Source organism: Euphorbia lathyris, chromosome 7 (assembly GCF_963576675.1).
Source record: "Euphorbia lathyris chromosome 7, ddEupLath1.1, whole genome shotgun sequence".
Lineage (NCBI taxonomy): Eukaryota > Viridiplantae > Streptophyta > Magnoliopsida > Malpighiales > Euphorbiaceae > Euphorbia > Euphorbia lathyris.
The window spans coordinates 76,625,994-76,650,154 of NC_088916.1; the positions used below are offsets into that span (position 1 = coordinate 76,625,994).

General features: G+C 33.3%; 1 protein-coding gene across 2 annotated transcripts; it reads left to right on the forward strand.

Moving 5' to 3' along the window:
• The first annotated feature begins 1,310 nt into the window (after window positions 1–1,310).
• LOC136235803 (uncharacterized) lies at window positions 1,311–11,154 on the forward strand. 2 transcript variants are annotated; one of them, XM_066025839.1, is made up of 16 exons: window positions 1,311–1,756; window positions 2,161–2,397; window positions 2,932–3,075; window positions 3,297–3,584; window positions 3,742–3,818; window positions 4,175–4,259; window positions 4,355–4,558; window positions 5,069–5,128; window positions 5,331–5,425; window positions 5,611–5,918; window positions 6,021–6,112; window positions 6,193–6,322; window positions 7,333–8,615; window positions 8,691–8,974; window positions 9,882–10,052; window positions 10,649–11,154. In XM_066025839.1, the coding sequence occupies exons 1-16, from the start codon at window positions 1,463–1,465 to the stop codon at window positions 10,755–10,757; spliced, it is 3,861 nt and encodes a 1,286-aa protein (XP_065881911.1). In that variant the 5' UTR covers window positions 1,311–1,462; the 3' UTR covers window positions 10,758–11,154. The 2 variants fall into 2 exon arrangements, with proteins under 2 accessions (XP_065881911.1, XP_065881912.1); XM_066025840.1 differs by having other exon boundaries at window positions 7,339–8,615.
• Window positions 11,155–24,161: the final 13,007 nt, after the last annotated feature.

Genomic DNA, 24,161 nt, shown 5'->3' on the forward strand with positions numbered 1-24,161 from the left:
CGAGTTGCGGAAAGGAACACTTACATGTGAAAGAGAATACAGAGAAGAACGAACGCTAAAGGGTTGACGCCGGAGAAGAAATGACGGAGAACGAAAGAACCACTTTCGAATTTTGAATATCCAGACGAAGACGAAGAGTCCCCTATAACATATGAAAAGACCCTAAAGGGCTCTTGCCAAACTAAGGGGGAGGCATGTGATGATCCGTGAAACCAAACCGGGCCGAATCATAAACACGGGCCCAACCTATACTTAGGCCCATGGTTCAAGATCAAACGGGCTCCGAATAAAGGAAGCGGGTAAAACGAGTAACCGCCCCGAAATCCTAAACGGAGCATTAAGCCTCCCACTCAAAACAAACGAGACCACGTTTGTAGTCACGTAAGGGACGTGGCCTGGAAAGAGTAACCGCCCCCGACGATTACCTAGGAACACTTATAAAAAGGACATAGAAGCAAATGAGGAGGTACGTTTTTTACATCTTTTCCCCACAATACCAGTATCAATTTACCAACCTTCCCATAAAACTGACTTGATCGTCGGAGAGTTTTCCCGGAGATCCTGTCTCCGGTTCTGTTTTGCAGGTAACCGCGGCGAAGATCATCAAATCGAATCTAGCAAGTTATCAAATAATTTTAATTATAAAATAATAAATAAAAAACGAATATAAAAAAGTATTGTTAAAAATGATATATATTATTAACTTATTAGAAGTGAAATTAATATTTATAGTTTTTTTTTGTTCCAAAAAGTTTAGGTCGCTCTTAAGATCAGGACAATCATAAAGACTAAATTTTGACGGAGTAGGAAATCGAATCTGAAACCTGACAAGTAAAGATTCAACTCGTTACCACTCAGACCAATCCTCATTGGCTAATTAATATTTAGGAATAAAGAATCAAAATAGGCCTATGGTTTTTGAGGAAGTAAATGGTACCAATTTAGATCTCAATAACGGAACGAGATACGTCATTGATATTACTCCGTTAAGTTCTGTCAACCGTACGTGGAGGGAGAAATCAAAACTTAACGGAATAATAGAAATAACATGTCCAATCCGTTCTCAATGCCTAAATCGATATATTTTTTTAATATTAAACCTATATAAATACTATTACTATTTTATACGTTAAGCCTAAATTGATATTTAAAAAAAACCATCAACGTTTGTTAATTTATCTATTAGTTTCCCTCGTAAAACATTGAGTTTTCAAAATTCGGAAATGTTGAACCGGTCGGCTCGACCCGCAGCAATTAATTCCTGAAAGTATAAAAGGAAAAAATTGATATCCAAATTTCTAACGCCTGAATTCATTCCAAGGCGGGAACAGAATTTTATTCCCTCCAATACTCTCTCTCCTCACCACGTGTTTCAATCGAACTCTATTTCCTACTTCAGAATTCCCCAATTCCTCAAATCCCCAAATTTTTCAACCCTGTTTTACTCAATTTACCTAATTTCATGGACACATCATCTGCCGGACAAGTGCCAGTGGTGGTGGAAGCTGCCGCCGGCGAGATCCAGCACCAGGAGAGCAGCAGAGTTCGCCGGCGGATGGTGCAATCTACTCTCATACCGCACAAATCCTCAGCGAACGACTCTAAAGGTGAACAAAAGAACGAGAAAGATTGCAGTGACGAGGTTAAGGATGGTGATGAGGATGAGTGCTGCGGGAGTCAAGGTAATAAGAAGAGAACGCGGAAGAGGAAAGGAACTCCCCAAGTTAAAACTCCTAAAGCTTCTAAGACTAAGAAGGTACAATTTGAATTTACTTTGTATATACTTAGATGATGATCATATTGTAGCTGTTCTCTTTACTACGTTTGAGCAATTGCAATGTCTTATGTCAGTGGTCTGTTACAGTAGGGTTCCTCTGCTTTCTTTTGATGATTCTTCTCTATATTTTGGAATCTGGTCAAGATTAATTGAAAGTAATATCAATGCTAATTTGAGTCAGTTTTATTGCAGTACAGAATCTGAGAGGCAAATCAGGCAATGAAGCAGCATATAGTGATATTTTTTTTATAGAAAATTATAGTTATAAAAACCTGTATAATTCTCAGCGTCCACACTGTTTGCTACTAGTTGTCTTTCCTGTCCCCTTTCAATTGAGAGGATACTGACTGACTTGTTTCCCTGCTTTTTTTTTTTTATAACAGGCAATGGAAGCATCCCCAGAAACAAACTCTGAAAAGGATGCTACACCTAAAAAACCAACACCCAAGCGTGCAGCCAGGAAGAATAGCACACCTAGAAAGAATGCTACACCTAAAAAGAATACAACTCCTAGAAAGAAAGGCACAACGAATGGAAAAAATGCTGTTGATTCGGTAGAGAATGGGGATGCGCCAGTTCAAATCCCTAACCTGAGGTTAGAGGCAAAATTGATGGCTGAGGTTAGTGATTTTGCTTTTGTATATATTGCTAAAATGAATTTGCTGCTGCTTGCTTGAATAGTTGTTACTCCCTCCATTCCCTTATATAGGTCATTCTAGCAAATTAGTTTTTTCCTCAAATATAAGTCATTTTAGGATTCCAAGAACTTTTAATTTAGTTTTTTATTTGTCCAATTTTTTTTTTTTTTTTGTATTGGTACATGTGTTTTTTAATATTCCAATCCCAATAGTGACATGAGAGAGAATTTTTTTTAGTTAACCAATATATTTCTTAATTTGGGTGAAATATCCTAGAATGACTTATATAAGTGAATGGAGGGAGTATTTTGTTTCTTAACATTGATTGATGTGCAAGTACCATTGGTTCTCCGATTTAAAGCTATTAATTGATGAACTGAATCCCCTATATAAAACTCTTGTGATTTCAAAAACTTTGGCACTAAAGTTTAGTTCGGAGTCATTGCATAAATATTGAGTTAATAGCTTTCATAATATTTTGGAAAGCTATAATATTTAGCATTGTTTATTTATCAGGAAAACTCACGTGTATTTGGTGGAAAGCAAATACATCCCTTTTTCCAATTGAAGAATGTGAGCAGCAGATGTGATGATAAAACTACCCAGAGAAAATCTAAAAGCATTACTGTCGGTCCTATTCATGTATTTGAAACAGAACAGGTATGAATCACCAGTTTGCTATGTATGCATTGATGGAGATGTGAAGGGACAGAGCTAGGGCTTTTTGACCAAACCTATACACACACATACGAGTTGAATTTGGTGATAGTATATGCCAGTTTTAATAATTTCAAAGTGTTCCCAACAATCAATGTAGATTCACTGCAGTTATATATTTACTTTTAAATCACCTGCGGTGAAACTTGAATCTTTCTGTGTAGGATGATGCTGCGCCTCTTGATTGGATAAATTGGAAACTCGATGAGGAATCCTTTAACAACAGCAGTTGTACACAAAAAAGTGCTTTCTCATCAATATTTGAATGCACTGTCAAGGCATTAGAGTTTGATCAGTTTCCTCATCTGCTGCATCACTCTGGTATATCACGTCTCAAAGAAAATATGTCTTTGGATGAATCTCAACAAGAATGTCTTGCTGAAGCTTCAGCAGCAGCCGTGTCATCTAATGTGCCGGGGGAGTGCTGTCAGCTTGTTGTGGATGCAAAAGCGGTATGTACTGCAAGTTTATTCCTAATGGTTATTTATTTTCTTTTCATACCACTTTCACTTCTATCTTTTTGGGTTTAATTTTTTTTTTTTACACCATCATGTGGATTAATACTATGAACATTGTCATATTTTAGATTATATATGTGTACTTTGGCAGGATTATCAGGTTAATGAAATAGTTCCTGGTGTTGTAAAAAAATCAGATGAGCGGCAAGGCAAATTTCTGCAAGAAAGGTGAGGTTTATTCAACCTGTTTGTGGCAATCCTAGGTTGAGCCACCTGTATTTTCTTTTTAAATTTATGACCACAGATAACTGACGCATCTAGTTCTTTATACCAGTTTCGATTTGTATACTTGTTTCATTATATACACATAAATTTATTGATTCTTAGGCCTTCAAAAGTCATGCATGGCTGCACATTTCCCTGTGGCGGTGGTTCAGGCCCTTCAGACAATATTTCATGTTCATGTTTTTGTGCAGAATCCCCTCCTGCTGTTTCTATTGTAGTCTGTCATTTGGTGGCACCACCATTTTGTATACAGCTAAAATCTAAGATATGGTCCTTTTTCTTGTGTATCTGCATTGTAGGTTCATGTCATCTCACATTGCGGGTTCTAATCAGTTTGATAACAGACTGTGGACTGATAAGTATCAGCCCAAAATGGCCACAGAGGTCAGATGATTGTCATTGATGCTCTGTATCTTCTTATTCTTTGTCTCTAACATGATCTTCTTCATGTAATATTGGTATACTCAACATTTCTGCAGATATGTGGTAATGATGATTCGGTGAAATTTTTGAGTGAATGGCTTCAAACTTGGAGTAAAAAAGGTCAAAAAGCAAACAAAGATTCCTCTGAATGCAATGGGCAAGATCCTGATTATGATAATTTCCAATGGGATTCTGATTCAGAAAACATTAGCGAGGACACCAATGTCAAGAATGTTCTCTTAATAACGGGACCTGTCGGGGTAACAATAATTATATTTATCTTCCTGCATCATTTTTGTTATAATAGCGTTATAATGATGTTTTACCATGTGATTCTGCTTATTGTGACTTTTGTACTTGGCCTTTAAGTGTCGATAAAATTTCCTTCCTTCCTAAACTATGGATCTCTGATTTTGCATGCAAGTCCAACTCATTCTTTTTGCCTCTCCTGTTTTATGCATATTTCTTTAGCATTGGGTCTTTATTTCGTTGTCGGATGTCTGATACATTGATTCTGGTTTCAGTTCAGGGTAGGTTTTCTTCCTTTCTATTGTGATATGATGATCTGTCTATAAAATGGAATCTCTCTTCTATGCTTGTTTTGCACTTCTGTGTTAGTTTTTCTCTGCTTCAATGCTTAGTATGCTGTCTCTTTTTCAGGACAAAATAACTAGCATATTAATATGTTGTCTTAAATTTTCTATTAATATATATCCGTGCAAACATCTGTTCAACAGTGGTAGTTAAAATGCATGGCTTTCTTACTGCAGAGTGGGAAGTCTGCTGCTATCTATGCTTGTGCTAAGGAACAAGGGTTTAGAGTTTTGGAGGTGCGGCAAGTTAAATTTAGCATATCCTGTTAATCTATATTCTACAATTTTCTTGTCCATAATCTGTGCTTTCTGTACTTCATAATTTTCCAGTAAAACAACTCACTAGCTTTTATGTTTGGGTATGTATCCTTCAAATTTAAAGTCTCAAAGGATAGTATAATAGCCCGTGTGAAACTAAATATATTAATATCTCTACCAGGCCAGTGCATCAGAATGTCGAAATGGAGCTGCTCTGAGGGATAGATTTGGGGTGTTACAGTCACAAGCCACATTAGACTCACAACTTCTTCAATGGTCTGTCAATTTATATTCACTTATTCATCAGTACTACATTTATATTTAATTGTTTTTATGTTATTTTCTTGGCCAATGATTATTTCACCTGCAAAGCTTATAACGTCCTCTACCTCAGTAAATGAACAAAGCAAACGATGAAAAAAAGCATTTTATGATACTTGAGATTTTTCTTGTTCTTCCAGGTCACAGGAGAGTTCCATAGAATTTCAGAGCATGGATGTCACCCTTTCTGATGGGAAAATCTTGCAGCAACTTGGTAGTGAAGTGACTGAAGCAATTCTCATATCAGATGAGGATATTTGTTCTGGAGCTACTGAAAAAACTGATAAGTTGGTTTACAAGGACAACTCAGTTGTCTGTGGTCAAGGTCAAAAACTGCTGTTTCTATTTGAGGATGTTGATATTGTTTTTTCTGAAGACCGTGGTTTTGTTAGCGCAATACAACAAATTGCTGACAGCGTAAAGTGGCCTGTCATACTCACCAGCAATAGTAAGAGGGTTTATTGGTTAAAATAGCTTCATTCCAGTTGCCATTTTGTTCTCTGATAATGCATTTTTTTTCATTGCTAACTCTTGTTGTGGAAATTAACAGGTGACAAGCCTCTTGTTCCGAATAGTTTGGACAGGCTAGAAGTAAATTTTAAAATGCCATTAGGAGAGGAGCTTCTTCAGCAAATAAATATGGTATGTGCTTCCAATACATTCAGTGTTTTCATAATTTTGATTGACTGCCGCTTTGAAGTTAATTATTTTAAGATTTCTAGGTTTGTGCTGCTGAGAAGGTTAATGTTCAACCTCATCTGCTAGAGCAATTAATTGAATATTGTGAGAAAGATATTAGGAAAACGATTATGCATCTGCAGCTCTGGTGCCGGGCTGAGCAATTCAGAAAAGGTGAATCCTGCCTTGCCTCCATGCTTCATTATGTTATCTGGATACATGATTCTGAATGAATTCTGGTGGATGGTTCCTGTTTAGTCACATGTAAAACTTAAATAAAATTATAGAGCAATAGATTTTGCCTAAATTATGATTGAGAATGGAAGTAACGGATTAAGGGCAGTCATGGAATTGAAAGAGACACGTAGTTAGGGGTAGCTGGTGTATGTTATATTAGGGGTTTAGTGTGAGTATTAGGTAAGGAGTATATATAGGTGTTGTATGGAGAGGGAAAGGAAGCTTTTGAAATATTGCGTTATTTTGTGGTCTCTTAGCAGTAGTTTAGGGATGTGGAGATCTTCTCCTTGGATCAGTGTTCTACATTGTTATTTCTCATTTTTATCTTTCTGTTTTGAGCTCTCTAATTGTTCCATTCTTACTGATCTTAGTTCTCTGGTATGTCAAGTTTTTGGATTGTTGTGAGAACTGTATTTTGGAAGTTTCGAATCTGGATGCAGCGATGAATTTAATATTGGATCACTGTGCCGATAATACTTCAGTTGGAAGTTGTAAATCTTGGTAAAACTACTTATAAATACAGTTTGGTGTTTTGGCAGAAAATTCACTGCACAAGTTAAAAATTATCAATACAGTTGGCTGTTGCAATGTAAGTGGTTGAGAATGAGTTGGGTGCAAGATACTCTGAACAGCATCGCTAAAAATGGAAAAAGTAAAGCTTTTTTTTTTATTTATTTATCATATCTTGCTGCTTTTGATGGCACAGGGGTGTATTTTTGGAAGTTTCAGAAGCTTACCCTTTTTCTTGTATAAATCATCGGGTTTCTTGTTTTGAGTTGTTTTATGTGGAGTTTTTTTCTACCTGTAAAGTTCCTCCAAAGAGAGTAAAATATTTGAGGAACCTTTGATTGCAACAAATCTTTACATGCATAAACTGTCTCTTCAACTTGCATCTTTTATAGTACCAAGAACAAGACTGTTTAAATTTTTTCCTTTTGACTGCCTAGGTGAAGTAAAGAGACTTTCTACTCTGCCGCCTTTTGACCTTGAAGCTGGATATCAAATTTTGCCGAAGATGCTCCCTTGGGATTTCCCTTCTCAGTTGTCTGAGCTAGTAGAGAAGGAGATCACTATGTCATTATGCATGATGGAAAATAATTCGATTTTCAAGGCTGTTACAGAAGACATACTTGATACTGAAAATATGCAAGGAAATTTGAAGAAGCGTATTTATGACACAAATAGTATAGAAGCCAAGAAGAAAGCCATGTTAAGCAAGAATTGCTCTGAAAACGATTGCATTGACTTTGTTGGTCTTTATGACACAACTTGTGATCTTTTTGATGTCTCGAGCAGCCCAGTTCCGTACTCTGAGAAAAGCAGCAGGAAAAAACTTGTTGTTATGTCTTCTGATTCTGAAGATGAGTTTCTTAAAGACAGGGTTCCAGCAACTCCTGACAAAAATGCTAGCAAGAAATTATTCCTTGAGGTTGATGATGGATTTCCAGCTCATCATCCATGTGGCGAAAAAATCTTAAGCCCATCAACTGACTTGGTCCTTTGTTCTGGGATAGAGAAACAGGAGGAAAACATTTATCGTTGTTCAGAAGCGAAAAAGTCCAGCTTGCAAGAAAGCTTGAACCAATTAACTGATCTCCGACTTTGCGCTGGTTCAGACAAACTAGAGGAAAACAAATATCAATTTTCAGAAGCAACAATTGACTTAAATGTTAGAGATGCATGTGTATCAGTTGATGTGTCATGTGTGCCAGAATCATCATATGTTCCTGAGACCATAATTAATGACGGGACAAAAGTATTATTTGGTAGGGTATCTTCTGAAATTGTAGAAGAAGCATCAGTGAGCAATGAGTTCAGACAAAATTTGTTGCCCATTGAAGCAGATGATTATTATGAGCCTATGGCTGAATTGCGTAAAGATTATGATTTGTTCTGCGGAATTCGTGATATCAATTCTGTATTGCCTCGTGAAGAAGCAGAAGATTCTCAATATGAACTTGGGCAATCCATTATGAGAGAATCTCAACTGATGGATGAGTGTAGCTGTATAGATTTCAGTAGGAAATTCAAGCTACAAGAAAATTCTAGATCATCGACAAATGCTGATCCGGTACAAGAATCATGGAGAAGACTTCGCAATCAGCATGCAGATCTAAAACAACTTGTTGCTTTAGAACACAAGTCCTCTTCTCAAATTGTAGAGCTTTCTGGTGGGATTAGCCATCTAATTTCAGAAGCAGAACTGTTGCATCCTCGATGCCAATCTCTAGTAAGTATTAACCTAACCATTAAACTTCTGCCAATAGCGTTCTGCATATTGATCCGTGCCGGTATGCTTTTGCAGGATTCCTTGGGATTGCCAGTTAATGCTTCTGAAGAATCAAATGCCTTCAGCTGGTGTGATGAGCAGCTGCAAATGGCATCAACAATTCTGCAGCATGGATTTTGCTTGTATGCCAAAGACATTGCTTCTGTTGGGTCAAGTATCAGCTCTGACAGCAGAGTTGATTTGATCTCGGATGTGCTGTCTTCCGTTGGTAAGATGAAAATCAGTGGCTCACTTGGACAAGATAGAGATAGCAAGGCCTCAAACATTGGGCTGTCAGAGAATGGGTTATTACCAAATAGGTATCATCTTTTTTGCTATTGTCATACTTCCGCAGTTGCATTATGCCACAAATCTAGAGAGTAGGGACTCACTTGAACTGTTGATGTGAATTAGTTTTACAATTAGAGTTCATAATTCATGGTAAAGTTAGATTACCTTGTAAAATGTGCTAAAAAAATCTACTTTTTTTTTTGCTAAAGCTTTTTTTTCTTTTTCTCCAGGACATACTTTTTGTATTGCTTCAATTATATATGCATTTTAGTAGGGATAAATTTTTTAGTAGGGATAAATTACATTTGTGGCCCTTAAACCATAACGTTACTTACATTATGGCCTCTAAACTTCAGTTGTTGACATTAAAATCATTGAACTTCACATTTTGTAACATTAAAGTCCAAATTTAGAAAAATCCATTAAAAAATTAACTAAATCATGAGGGTAAAATAGATATTTGACTGTAATGTTTAGTGACATGGATAAAAGAAGAGATAATGATATAGTCAAACTTGTTCGAGTTATCATTTTGTTAATTTTTTTTACAGATTTTTGTTGATTTGGACTTTAATGTTACAGAATGTAAAGGTCAAGGATTTTTATGTCAAGAAATGAAGTTTAGGGGTCATAATGTTAGTAGTGCTATAATTCAAGGATCATGTATGGATTTTACTCGTGGTTATTAACAAGGTTACTTCGACTAAAGCAAATCATCCCCAACTATGTATATTTTAATAAAAGCAATTAAAGGTTTTTTGGCATATTTTGGACGAAATAAGTGTACGATAGCTCAAAATCTGCTCAAATTGTTGTTGGGAAAGGCATGTATTCTTTTTTTCGTTTTTTTTGGGAAAGCAGTCGTAGAGCCACAGTGCATCTAATTTCTTCTTTGCCATTCAAGTGCTTACTTGGTTGTTTCATGTACTCATGCAGTGAGAATGAGTTGAATTTTGCAAGTATTATTCGGTCCATGGTCCCTTCACGAGCATATACAAGCATTAAAGGATATGCATTGTGCGAATATCAATCTTCTCTAGGACAAATTTCTAGATCAGAATCTTCTCGTTTAACTGATGGTGTTGTTGATACAACAAGAAGACGGAGGTATGCTCTTCAATTCATGTCGTAAATTTGTAACTCATAATTATTATGACCAACATACTACCTCATCTATGTTTCATGGCATAAATTGCACAGACCGTCAGTGAAGTTTGCAGTCTGTTTCACAGAAGTCGCTTAACTTCATTTTCTTTTAATAAAATCACTTAACATTTTGATTTCAATATACTCGTTCTGGCCAATTTGTGGTATAAAGAATGTTGATGTAGAGAGTCAAAGACTATATGCCAACTAAGCCATGTCGGACAAAATGTGATTTTCTTTTTTGTGGCTTAGGATATACCAAGTGGCACACACGTTTCTGTCATATCAGTCATAAAAGTCAGACATATCTGACGTGATTTAGTTGGCATATAGTTAACTGTGTTCCGTGTCTTGTAAATATTCCATGGACTTTTGAACACAAATTGGCCGAGATAAATTTATTAAAATCAAATTTGAATTTCAGTGATTTTATTGAAAGAAAATAAAACTCAGCGATCTTTGTAAAATAGATCCCAAACTTCAATCACTATTGATGCATTTTACCATGTTTCACGGGGAACTCTTCCAATTAATTTAGTTGAAACCTTCTGATGCAGGGGACGGGCTGCGAGAAACTACTTGAGCACCGGCTCACTAATGCTATCAGCTGAGGAAATTTCATTGCTGGGTCAATCTAATGTTTATGGGAAGTTTACATCCCAGTAGATAGAAACACATAACCCTCTGATCAAAGAAAACTAACAGACTGAGCTCAATAACCTCTTCACTAACCAATTTTAGTCGTAGCTTCGTTGCAGCAAGCAACTGTATGGATGTCTTGCAGGACATTGTTCATTTTAATTTGCAGACCGGAGATTAGCAGAGCCGTAGTGGCACTCATCAACGATGAGAGGCAAATATTTTGCCACGCCGAAATCACTTCAATGCAGAAGAGTAATTGTAGGTATTTGGTTGCATGATTTCATCCCTCTATAGCTTTTATTTTGAAAAGCTCACATCAGATTCCTTGATGGCATGAAAATGAAAAACATGACAATTTAATAAAACAGGTTTGTAATTTATTTATTTTATTTGAATTTAATGAAACCAAATTTGTTGCAAATGCTTGTATATGAGTTTAGGTGTCTTCTATGGTTACTTTGTTTTTGACAAAGTAACAATTGTTTTGTGTTTTTTCACCATTGGTCCAATAGTGAAAACACATAAAGTAAGGTTTACTTTGTCAAAAACAAAGTAAACATAGCCTTTCATATTGGGGATTGAGGAAAATATGATAGTGGATAGGGAGGGAAGGAATTTATGTCGCTGACACGATTTGATTTCACACTTACGTATGACGGTTCATGTTAGCTGATCCCGAATCATTTCGGGACTAAGGTGTTGTTGTTGTTACTGCTTGTATATGAATTAGCTGTAGGCTGTGGCTCAATTGACAATCTAGATTTGCTTTCTTTTTTCTTTTGTAATGCTAATTTTAATTGTGTCAAGTGCAAAGAACTATATTTGATTCGGATTGAATTATCGAGTTCAGTGTCGGATGTCAGCACCTGATATTGACACAAAAATTTGTTGCAACTTTTTAGTTGCAATTTGAACAACGATTTTATATATACTCAATCCATACCTGAGCATTAGACTTGGAGATTTTTTAACCAGATTTTATTTGAAAAGAAAAATCCATATATTTGATTCTAACTTTGTTTTCATAATATTTTGTGAGCAATATCGGTTTGAATAAGAAAAACATAAATTAAATTAAAATAACAAAGACAATAACTTAGTAATCTGTAATTAAAATAACAAAGACACGAGGCTCGGTATAGACTTGCCTAGAATTGTGAACTTAATGTTTCCATTCTAATATTACCAAAAAAAAAAATGTTTCCATTCTAATAATGTTTGGTTGTAATTGATAATGCTGTGTTGCTTTTACATGACAATAAAACATATCCTTTATCTCCTCTTGCATTTTCTTTTTCTTTAACATTAAATTAAATTGGTGAAAGTTTGTTGAAACTATTTCTTCCATTCAAATTGAGAAATGCATTGATGACTATTTACTGTCGTAATTAACAGAAAACTCTTTCTCAATCTTGTCACTTATAGCAATCTCATATTGTTCAACAAATTACTTGATTGTGGTACCGTAATTTACATAACCATTAAAATATGCATATATATTCTCGCTTCTTCGGATAGAAACCGTTGCAAAAAAATAGACGCATGTGTTTCTCAGGAATATATTCTGGGATGGAATGGTTTCTACACATTGTAAGAAATTGGAAAGTTGTTTAATCATTGATTGCGCTCTAAACAACGCCCATACTCAAATGCTTTCAAGTTTCTTTCAAAGGCTTATTTGGGAAACGTTGTTATAGACTGTCGTCTTAAACTCACTTATTACTTTATCAAAATCAGCAAAGTTTTTGAACTTTGGGCAATTTGTACATGATGTTCCACATCATAATCATTGAGTTGCGTTAGACATTACATGTCTAATAGCTACTAATGGAGATGTGGGTAGTAGGCGACCTCTAGGGCTTCTTCCGTCTCTGTGTCGGGAATGGTCCTTGAGATCATTCTGACGGTGAAGTTAGTAATCGGATAGAGAGAGAAAGTAAAGTAATAAAGTATGGAGAGAGAATGTGACAGACCTTATAATTGTGTGTTGGAGATCTCTTTATAGAGTTTAAAGGTGCCATTGTGGGCTCATGGGTCTTGGCCCATCCAACATTGGTTTAGTGCCTTAGTGGGCTTGTGTGTGTTGGCCCATAATCCTGATCAGCTACTTTATACTCTTCGATCGATCTGTTAGTATTGCATCGGGTTCTTGTTCCGTTGGTTTAATCCAAGTCGAGAAAAGCCACTTGAAAGTATCAACATTTTATTAGATGATAATGTCCAACCTAATATAATTGATTGCGCATGACGATTGACTCTTATAAATGTTGCAAAAGATATTCTGTTGATAATATATGTTGTGTCAAAGCTTACCATATCAATACATTTTTCAAAAACTACTTTTTAATGCGGATGAATGCACACAATATTTTTCAATCTTCCTTCATCCTTTGTGTGAATCAAGAACAAATTACTTATTGTCTCAGGATCACTTTCATCGAGCCTTAGCTTCCTTCTACTTTCAATAAAATTTCTGCAATCTCTTTGTGAGAAACTCCATTTTCTGGTACACCACTCTAAACTGCAAACACTTTAAAGCTTTTGTACGGTCTAATATGATTCACTTCTAACAGTTCAGCTTAAACTTTTTGGGGACTTGTGCTAATTTTTTTTATCAAATCATTGATATTTTTAATATAATTTTGTATTAAGAAAATATAAAGAGCAATGGATGAACTGAAATGGTGTGAATTTTAAATGGTTGAATATTTAAATCACGTATGCACTCAATATGAAAAAGAGTGGAAATAGATCTTATTACATTATATTAATTTATTTTTTCAATTTAAGTTAATATCTGTATTTAATTAAGCACGACTTAAATTTTCGGGGTCTATGCACAGGAGCTCTTTGCACACCCTTATCTACAGCCCTGACTTCCAATTACCTATCCGCTTGAATACTCAAATTCCTTTGACTCGAAATCAATCTTATCATTTCCGAATGCAACTGATGGCTGTGATAAGAGAGTCAGTTTAGTAACGGTCGAAAGACTATTTTTTTTAATGGTGCACTTTTTAGATTTTTGCTGGCAAATTGTTTTCTCTCCTTTCTCTCTCACATGAGAGTGTCCTCTACACAATGTCGCTTCCTTTCGATCCTTTGTTTTTTTAACTTATCGTATTCTTGGTATGCATGTATACAAACTCTCAAAACTCGGATGTATCATTCTTATAACTAGACACTCGTTCACGTTCGTATTATTATCCGCTTTAGTGTAAGTGTAAATTTTCAGTTAACAAACGATCGTCTTTCAAGTTACCTCCTCTAACATGATTAACATCTTCATCCACATTTTGTATTCATATCTGCTTCAGTATCATCTTCGTTTGACAATAGATCATCTCTAACTGCTTCATCAATATCCATTATCATCTTTTGATGATGGTGCAAACAATTTCTGCAATAAGTTCTTCACATATTGGTTCTCTCTTAAATCATTCGTCTCGATTATAAATATAATAAAACAAATAGTTTGCTTTTCATGAAAATTTTATCCTTTGAATGAACAATGAAAAATTAACAATCAACGATCCAAAATTTTATTCGATTTTATTTAATTGGATAGAGCAAATATTAATTGGATATTGGTTGTGCAAAGTGCTTGGAGGAAATATGTAATAAGACTAGCAATCAAAATCATAGGGTGGTTTAATTTCAATTGTATCAATTTTAGTTGTTCAACACATGTAACCGGCACAAACAAAAACGCGTTTAAAAGAGCCCTTACATAAGCGTAATCCTTATAAACCGCATTGCAAAACCAGTCTTTTGTAACACGCTTTTATTTGTGTCCATTACAAATTACTTTTTTTTTATTATTACTATTATTCTCATTCCTCCATCTCAATTATGAATACAAGTATTAACTGGAAATTGCTGTGTGAAATACTTGGAAGGGAATATGTAGATGTTTTTCATGGACGGAGTTGGAAAGACGCATGGGCAGAGATGTAAGTGTAAATTTCTTCTTTTTACAGATTAAAAACTAAGGCTAATTAATTTATTAGTCTCTATATTTTGACACTCTAACCTTTTTCTTAATGATCTGTTTAGTCCTTCCGTCTGTTTGTTAGATTTTTTTACTGTTTATGACTTTAGAAATGACTAAATTACCCTTTACTATTTACCTTCAAACTTTAGAAGAGGAAATCCAATTTAAAAGAAGAAGCTATTTGTATGGAGAACAAGAAAAAGAAAAAATCCTCCCATCAAAAAAAAAAAGATCCAATGCTTACGAATTTGAACGATTAAAAAAGAAAATCAAGAAGAAGAATACTCAAAGTTGATTTCAGATGCATTAGAGTTTAAAAGAAAGGAAAAGAAGAATGCAAATCCAAATTGACTAACAAAATCTTCATAAGAGTCTAACGGCAGGGGCTAAACAGTTCATCGGAAAAAAAGTTAGAGACTTTATCATGTCATTTTGAAAATATAAGGACTAAAACAGTGTGTTTTGTCAAAATATTGAGACTAATAAATTAATTACCCAAAACTCAAAGGTTCTGTTTATATGTTTTACAAATATTTAGTTTAGAAAAGTAACAGATTTACTTTTTTATTTAATATGATTTTATAATAGGAGCATCTCTCATACTAATCACTCAATAGTTGCAACACATCATCAATATGAGACCGATTTAATGAATTTTCATTCTACTAAAATATTCGTTCTAATGAATTATACTACAACTACACAATCATATAGGTAGGGCTGTAAATTAGGGGTGGGCAAAAAAACCGAACAAACCGGTAAGCGAACCGAAAACCGGTAATCCGAACCGTAAAAAGCGGTTAACCGAACCGGTGGTTTTGTTTTAGGGTTGGGAAATTTATACTGCCTTCGGTTTCGGTTTCGGTTCGAGATCTTTAAAAACCGCGGTTTACGGTTAACCGAACCGTTTAATTTATATATTAAAAAAATAATATAAAACAATAATTATACTATACTTTACAAAATATACAGAGTACAGAATGTATTATTCTTATTTATAAATACAACGTACAAATTATTATTTACTATACATACATAGAACCAAAAGACCTAACAAAAAACCTAATGTAATATTCTTCTGTTCTTATCTTTCATTTTGAAGGAAAGAAAAACCCTAAGCACAGAAAAAAGAAGGCGCCGCCTCCTCCTCCATCCAAAACATTCCATCTCCTTGCATCCCTTCCGACCGATCTCACACCTTCATCGTGCCTCCATCCCTACTGAGCGATCTCGCACCGCCGTCGTTCCTCCATCCTTTCCCAGAGATCTCGCACCGCCGTCCCGATAATCGTCGTCATAGGAATACCAGATCTCGTGAGCAGCGAAAGAGATGTGGCAACCCAACCACCAGTTAGATTAACCACCTACATCAGGAGAGGAAGTGGCTATCAAGCTTTCCTCCACTAAATGAGTTCTTGCCTTCTGGTGGTGTTCTTTCAGTATTGAAATTTTTCCTCTTATTTCAATTTTTAAATTTGAGATTTTTTTTATGGATGGCTGAGTGGCTTAAGGCATTGGTTTGCTAAATCGACATACAATCTTCTTGTATCATGGGTTCGAATCCCATTTCCTTTTTGTCTTTATTCTCTGGTGTTCTGCAAGTTTATTAAGTTTACTGTTTTAATTTGTTTATTCAGATGAAATTGATTAAGTTTTTTTTTTTTTTTTTTGTCTCTGTTTCATGTGTTAATTTATTTGTGAATTTCTTCTCTTCATTCTATGGTATTCTAAAACAAGATTTAATTAAATTAAGTTTATAGATTTACTAATTTATTGCTTTCATCAATGCATATATATTGGAAACTGAATAATTCATATATATACTTTCAATTCATATATACTCGAAAAACATTCGCCAATATTGTCGGATTAGTTTGTTTCTGTATTATTTTAGCAATGATTGACAAGGATAAGATAAAAAAAATTTACGGTAACCGTTTGTTTTGGTTAACCATTACGAAAAATGTGTAAATGGTTAAAAACCGATAACCGAAAAACTTAACCGAAAATATTGGTTAACCATTGATACGGTTAACCGATATTAATGGACCGGTTTCGGTTTTGATGTATAAAAAACCGATAGGTTCGGTTTGGTTAATAAAATACCCTGTTGGACCGGTTAACCGAACCGTGCCCACCCCTACTGTAAATGAACAGAGCCGCTCATGAGCAGCTCGGTGATCGGCTCGATAAAAGCTCGACTCGGTTCGATTTATAAACGAGCCGCTCGTGAACACGATTTACTGGCTCGGTTCGTAAACGAGCTAAACTTGAACAGGCCAAAGCTCGGCTCGAAAGCTCGCGAGCAGGCTCGATTTGTAATCGTTCAAATTCGTAAGCATTGGATCTTTTCTACAAAACTAAAATTTGTTCATAAATGTTCTAATCGAGCTGCTCGCGAGCTTTAGCCCGTTCAAGCTCGACTCGTTTACGAACCGAGCTAATAAATCGTGCTCACGAGCGGCTCGTTTAATTTTAATTTTGGTGACTTAATTTTGCAGAGTTAAAGAATGGGGAAGAGGAGAATAGAGACGAATTAGCATTCTTGAGTATCTGGTGGATGGATGGGGGAACACAACACTCTGCTCTGCACTCTATATATTATATTATGGGCGGTGCTTGCTTATAAAATATAAATATTCTTCTTCCATGAACTTAAATCATTGAAAAAATCTTATGCTTTTGCAGGAGGATATCTTCTTTTTTAAATCTTTATTTTAGTTTCGTTACTTAAACTGAATTTCGACTGCATCACAAAAATGTTTATATTAATTTCTGGAATATGTAAGTTCTTATTTTAATTACTCCCTCTCTTAATAATATAATGTTTTCTCTAATTTATCTCATTTACAGTATAGTAAAATCTCGATAAATGTATATTTTTGAAATCAGAAAAAAATATACATTAAGGGAGATTATTTATTTATCGATCGATAAATCAATATTTATTATTTTATAGATAATTTTTCATTGTAAATGCATACATTGTATGTGGTAAGAAAAATCAAAAGACATCAATTAAAGTATTACTTAAATTAATAATGAACAATGATGATGGAAATAATCCAAAGTCAGATGATAGTTGCGTTGTCGCAAATTTATCGTCAAAAGAGGTCTTTCAAACAATTATCACTTTCTACTTGCTACAACATGAACAAAATATACCAGAAGTTGTCTTTGCACTACAAAAAGTTAAGGATGGTGTTCATTTTGGTTTAGGTGGAAAGAAAAAACAATCAACTATAGATAAAAAATTTCAGAAGAAATGACTTCTAGTTGATTGATTGAAAGATTTTGGTGTATATATATATATATAGTATGTAATTCAATAATTATTAATTTATATTTTCATTGAGCCTTAAGGATTTAAATATTTTTATTACTTAATGCATTTAGCGAGGTTATTACTTTAGTACATTGGCCCAAGTTGGGACCGAAAGAATTTATTATATAAACAAGATTATTACTTTATCAAACATTCATTTATTAAGGTTTAACTGTAGGAGAAATATCGTTATTTTCAGAAATATAGTTATTAAGTTATAAAAGTTAAGAAGAAATATAAGTTTTGCATACAAGTTAGAGATTTAAGAGAGGAGTATTAAAGATAAATTAATTATTTTAATAGTCTCATTAATATTGTACTACTCTATCCATTCCATTGTGTATTTCACACAAATTAAAAAATATATTGATTAAATAAAAAAAACTCATCTCATGTCACTATTGGGGAATAAGCATTGAAATATTAAAAAATACATATATCAATTTGGATATAAAAAAACTAAACTAAAAGTTATTGAAATCCTATAATGATTTATATTTGAGAAAAAAAAAACTAATTTTCTAAAATGACCTATAAAAGAGAATGGAGTGAGTAGTTTTGTTAAAAACCATTAAACAATGTATAAAAAGTAACAGAAAGAGTATTAATTTATGGTGCATAAAATAAAAAATATATGTTTTATATGTTGCACATTGTTTTTGTTCCAACCAAATTTTGAAAGTTGGATTGGAGATAGGTCTCAGTTTTTAAAATACACTTTAAGGACAAGGATAAATTTTCTCATATTTGACACATTGTTATTTCTTTTTTTTGGTAGGCAGACACATTGTTATTTCTCATATAGATAATATAATATAATATATTTATATCATTTCATTATATGGAAAAGCACAATTACAACATAAAAATACTAAAGAATAAAACATTATACAAGTGTCTTCAAAAAAAAAAAAAAACATTATACAAGTAGCTAAAAGAATAAAACTAAAAAAAGTACCATAAAAAAGTACAGTTATGATAAAAAAAGACAAATAAATCTCATACTTTTCTTAAATTTAAACTCGCATTAAAACAGTTGCAAACCAATCGTTATCCTTTAGTATCTTTCGACCAATCGGATCAGAGTATTTTCTACTAATACAATCTCGTAGATCAATGGATCTACATAAAAGATAATACGCTTTCGTTCTTACTAAACCCAAAAAAATATAAATAAAAGAGTTATAGCTGAAAAATACAAATTAGATGGAAAAAAATATGATGAACTGTATGGATTTCAACTAAAAAGAGAACACTGACAAAGAAAAGAATACTAAAAAGTGGGAATAGAAACATAGATGAAAGGAAGAAAAAGGAAAACAATATTCATTCTCCCTCCTCCGAATAGATCTAATTACTTTTGTTATTGATTAGGCTTCACATCTATAACCCAAGGTAGAGTTTGGAAGAAAAAAGGGAAGAAGAAAAGAGAAAATAGGGGGTGAGGGTTTTAGTTTTTAGAGAGAAGGAAAGACATAAAAAAATTTCGGTTTAAAACCTAAAAAAGGGTCATTTATAAATATTATTCCCAACTTAGTAATGGTTGCGAAGTAATTTATTTGAAGGAGTGTTTTTAACTTTCTAATTAAAAGTGGTCCCGTTACAATTACAACGTTGGATAATGGTACAAGACACAAATTTTTTTTTTTTTTTATCTTTTATACCATTACGACAATGCACCGTTATAATGATATTATTTTCAATTATAAAGTTAAAAACAATCCCATTTAAAAGGATTATTTTCCAACTATTACGAAGTGGGTATAATTCCTTTAAATTACCCCTTTTGAGGGTTTAACCCTCTTCTATTGAATTACCTACTATTTAGATTTCAAGCTTTTATCTAAAATTGTTCATCCCATATCCAGCTCAGCTCACTGTTAATTTAGACGGGTTCGGCTCTGCAGAAAATAGAGTCTCATTCACTTGTAGTGTGTCCTTCATCATTTCTATTAATAGAGTTTCTATTCAGTTGTAGTATGTTCTTAATTCATTTTTTATTAATAATTTATTATTTATATGTCTTTTTTTACTATTGGTAAATATAATAATAATTAATCATTTTAATAATAAAATAATAAATAAAAAGTGAATAATTATTTATATTATTAGCAGAGATTTCACTAAGAGCCTCTATGTTCTTATTTATTAAACCAGAAAGAACAAAATAAAACTAACTGGTATAAATGATACGATTGGCCTCCTTGCTTTCTGCTCTGAAAAAATAAGCGCTCCGCTTCTCTTCTGATCTTCTTATCCTTCAAACTTTCTTCTCTTGTGGTTTTACTTTGAGGTAGGGGTGAGCAAAATAACCGGTAACCGATTACCAAACCGATAACCGAACCGAAATTTTAGTTTGGTTCGGTTATTTTAACAATCTGGTTCGGTTCGGTTTTCATTTTAGCTAATTTTGGTAATCGGTTATCGGTTCGGTTAGTGAAAAAAAATATCGGTATAACCGATAACCGAACCGAACTTCATATATAAATATAAAAAATATAATTTTATCTTTATATATATATAAATAAAAAGTCCAACCCTAAAAAATACACTTTTATCTTTGTATATATATATTTTGGTTTAGTAGTCTTTAATTTATTCAATTGTAACTTTTGTACAAGGATATTATTTGAAAACTAATTAAATAAAAATGTAGAAAAAATTAAATATTTTATGTTTTCGGTTATTCGGTCGGTAACCGAACCGAACCGAAAATTTTCGGTTAAATGAAATTCGGTTACCAAACTTGTTCGGTTCGGTTCGGTTATGAAAATAGGGCAAATTTCGGTTCGGTTCGGTTAGTAACCGAACCGAACCAATGCTCACCCCTACTTTGAGGAGGAAGAAATAAGTAAGTCTTTCTTTTTCTTTCTCACACTCGGTTAGAGTTTTTTTTTGTATCTTTTTGTTCTTACCTTTTTTTAGTTGGTGTTCATATATTTTTTCGAATCTTTTTATCTGTGAATTGTATTTGCTCTCTATTATTCTTTTATTTATACCTTTTTCGGATTTAACAAGAGCGAAAAATATTTATTTTATTGATAGATCAATAGATTTATGTAGTTGTAACAAAAGAAAGGACTCACGTCCGAATGTTCAGAATGACTTAAAGGATGAAGTTTGTATTACAGACGTTTTGTGGATTTGGATTTTTAAGAAACATATATTTTATTATTTTTTGTGTTATTTATACCTTTCATGTTTTGTTTTGCTTATTATAACCGTTTTTATCTCATTGTAGATTTTGTAAGATTTGATTTCTTATCATTCTCTTTATGTACTTATTGTATTTTTATGTAAAGAAGCTATATGCATTTTTATTAAAAAAAAAAAAAAAAAGAAATATAAAAATAAAAATAAAATTAAATGATATGAGGGTATATTAGTAAATTGGATATAATAAGAGGAACCGGCGTTTAAACCGGGTTGCAATAATTTGGACGTACGACCCATCTGACACACTTAATCACAAAAAGATAAAAAAAATTACTAGATTCACAAATATTACAATTCACGAGGCCCCAAACTCTGACATTTTCCTTAATTTTGGCCATCCAAATTCATTTTTATTATTTCTTTTTCTTTTTTTCTTATTTAAACACTTTTTAAATTAACTTTTTATTTTAAAAAAAATCATAAAATGTTAATATAAAAGGTGCCTGTACACACTGTCAGGATTCTTACTTTGGCTTGTGAAGAATTGTACTATTTGGATTTTATTCCAATTTGTATTCACCAATTACGAATTTCCCATTTTAGCCTTTCAGGATTTATTTGGTTTCAAGCTATTAAAAAATTGGGTTAAATGCATATACCTACCTAACCTTCCTTAAATTATTAATAAAATTCCACTATAGTTTTAAAAAATATTCAATTTATGTCAATACAACAACTGAAATCTTGTTCTTAAAGGCTACATCAATGCAACTTGTTAAAATTTGAACTACCACTTTTTTTTTTTTTGTGGATAATTCATGTTTGAATAGAACCACATTACAATTTTTTAGAATTCTCAAAGTTATTACAACTTTATATAATGTTATCCTGTGAGAGTTTTAATGGGTATATTACACCCACTTTCACAAATATATATACAAATATATATATATATATATATTTGTTACTGAATTTTACTCATTTTCATAGTATAATTATTAAATTTAAAAACGTAATATAAAAGTCACTTAATTTTACACTTTTTAATATTATAGTACTAAACTTCAATCAACGTTTTAAAATAACCGTTGACTTCAAAAAAAAAAAAGTTAAGAATTAATGATATTCAAAACAACTTTAATTCTTCAAATTTTTCGTTTTGAGATTATTTAAGTGATGTTTGGTTAGAAAGGAGAAAACTCTAAAATGGTGATTTTGGAAAATAAAAAATATGATTTCATGGCAAATGTTATTTTAAATAACTTTAATTCTTGAACATTTCAATTTTGAGACCGTTAACAGTCATTTTTAGGCATTAATAAAAGTTTAGTTGCCATAATATTAAAGTGTAAAATTAAGTGGCTTTTAAGTAGTTACTATTACATGAAAATGAGTAAAGTTTAGTAGCCATTGATGTAATTTACACGAGTTTCAGTATGTGGCTAGTGGAAACCCTAATATAACTTCAAAATAATCTATGTGTCACTTCAATTTGTTTAAATCATCAGTAGCGTCGTAGAGTATCACGTACTACTACGAGTAGACAAACAGATCAGCAATGTCAAATTAAGCAAATTAACGATCGATCATTTAGAAAGTAATATGTGACAATATAAAGTGAGCTTGTTTTGATGTCTGAGATAACACTAAAGAAGATCAATGAGGGGTCTCAGTCCAATCACTCCATTTTGATGCTTAATTCAACTAAGCTAGAGGATGATACTCAAGAGTATGTAGCTGAATGTACAAGAAGAATATTACATTTTAGTATATCTTATCCTTTTTGTTTATAAGAGGATTAGATTGTGTGCGCTAAATGAGCTGGAACCCACATGATAACTACTTAACAATGGAGGTTCGCTATGCATGACCCCGGGTCTTCCTTCACTCGGAATACCTTCTTAGCCACATGTAACATTGAATTATGTACGATATCGGATGTCCTCCCAGAAATCCACAAAATGGAGTTCTTTAGGGATTTATTATAACAGTTGACTGAATGGCAAGTCTCTTAGTTGAAGCGTTGACTTATATTTCGTTGAAGTTTAAGTTCAGCTCAAGCGTGTCATGAAAATATCTTTAGATTAAAGTGATGACGTATTGGTGCATGTCGTCCACTATTCAGGTGAAGTAGGTAGAATAACTGATGTAAGCGTGTAATAATAGTGTTACTTGTTGATAGACCATATGAAGTTGAAATGTGATGTCACTCTTTCTAAATTAACGATCGTTGCCTTTGAATTCCTGAAAGATGTCAACTTGGCGTGTCTTTTCCCTTTGATCAATGTAATTAATGAGTGAGTTCATGGTGTTGTTTTGACCTTTGAGTAACATTGCGACCTTTGAGTTCATGCCTCTCATTCTTTTTTATTTGTTTTCTTTGTTGTGTGGAAGGCTTGCGTCGGAAAAATTCTAAGAAATCACATACCCTTAAAAACTTTGAAGATTCAATTCCCTTTATGAATATTCAGATTATTATCATGGCGCCTCAAAAATTAAAATTTAGTAAAGACGTCGGGAAATTGAAGGAGGGGGAGAAGGTCGATTCCTTTAAACAAATTACTCCGCAAGTTTGGAAGCAACCCTCAACTTTGACTGCTCAAGAGCTCATAACCACCGTGTTTGATTATCCAGAGCTCAATTAATGGAGGCAAGTCTTTCCACCTATGAACAAAGGGTGTGTTCTAGTTTTGACGGGAATATTGATGTATCTACTAGTGAAGTGGGGTTTGAGATTTCACCTTTCGAACGCGATGATCAATGTCTTAAAAGAATCCGATATCTGTTCGTTCTAGATCTCACTGAATGCTTGGCTCGAGATATCCACCTTCATCAAAATATCTGAGGATCTTGGGATTAATTTGAATTGACCTTTGTTTCGATCTTATTAGAGACCCGCAAAGATGATGTCGAGCGATTTGACGTACTAGTGGATGAACACACGCCAAAGAGA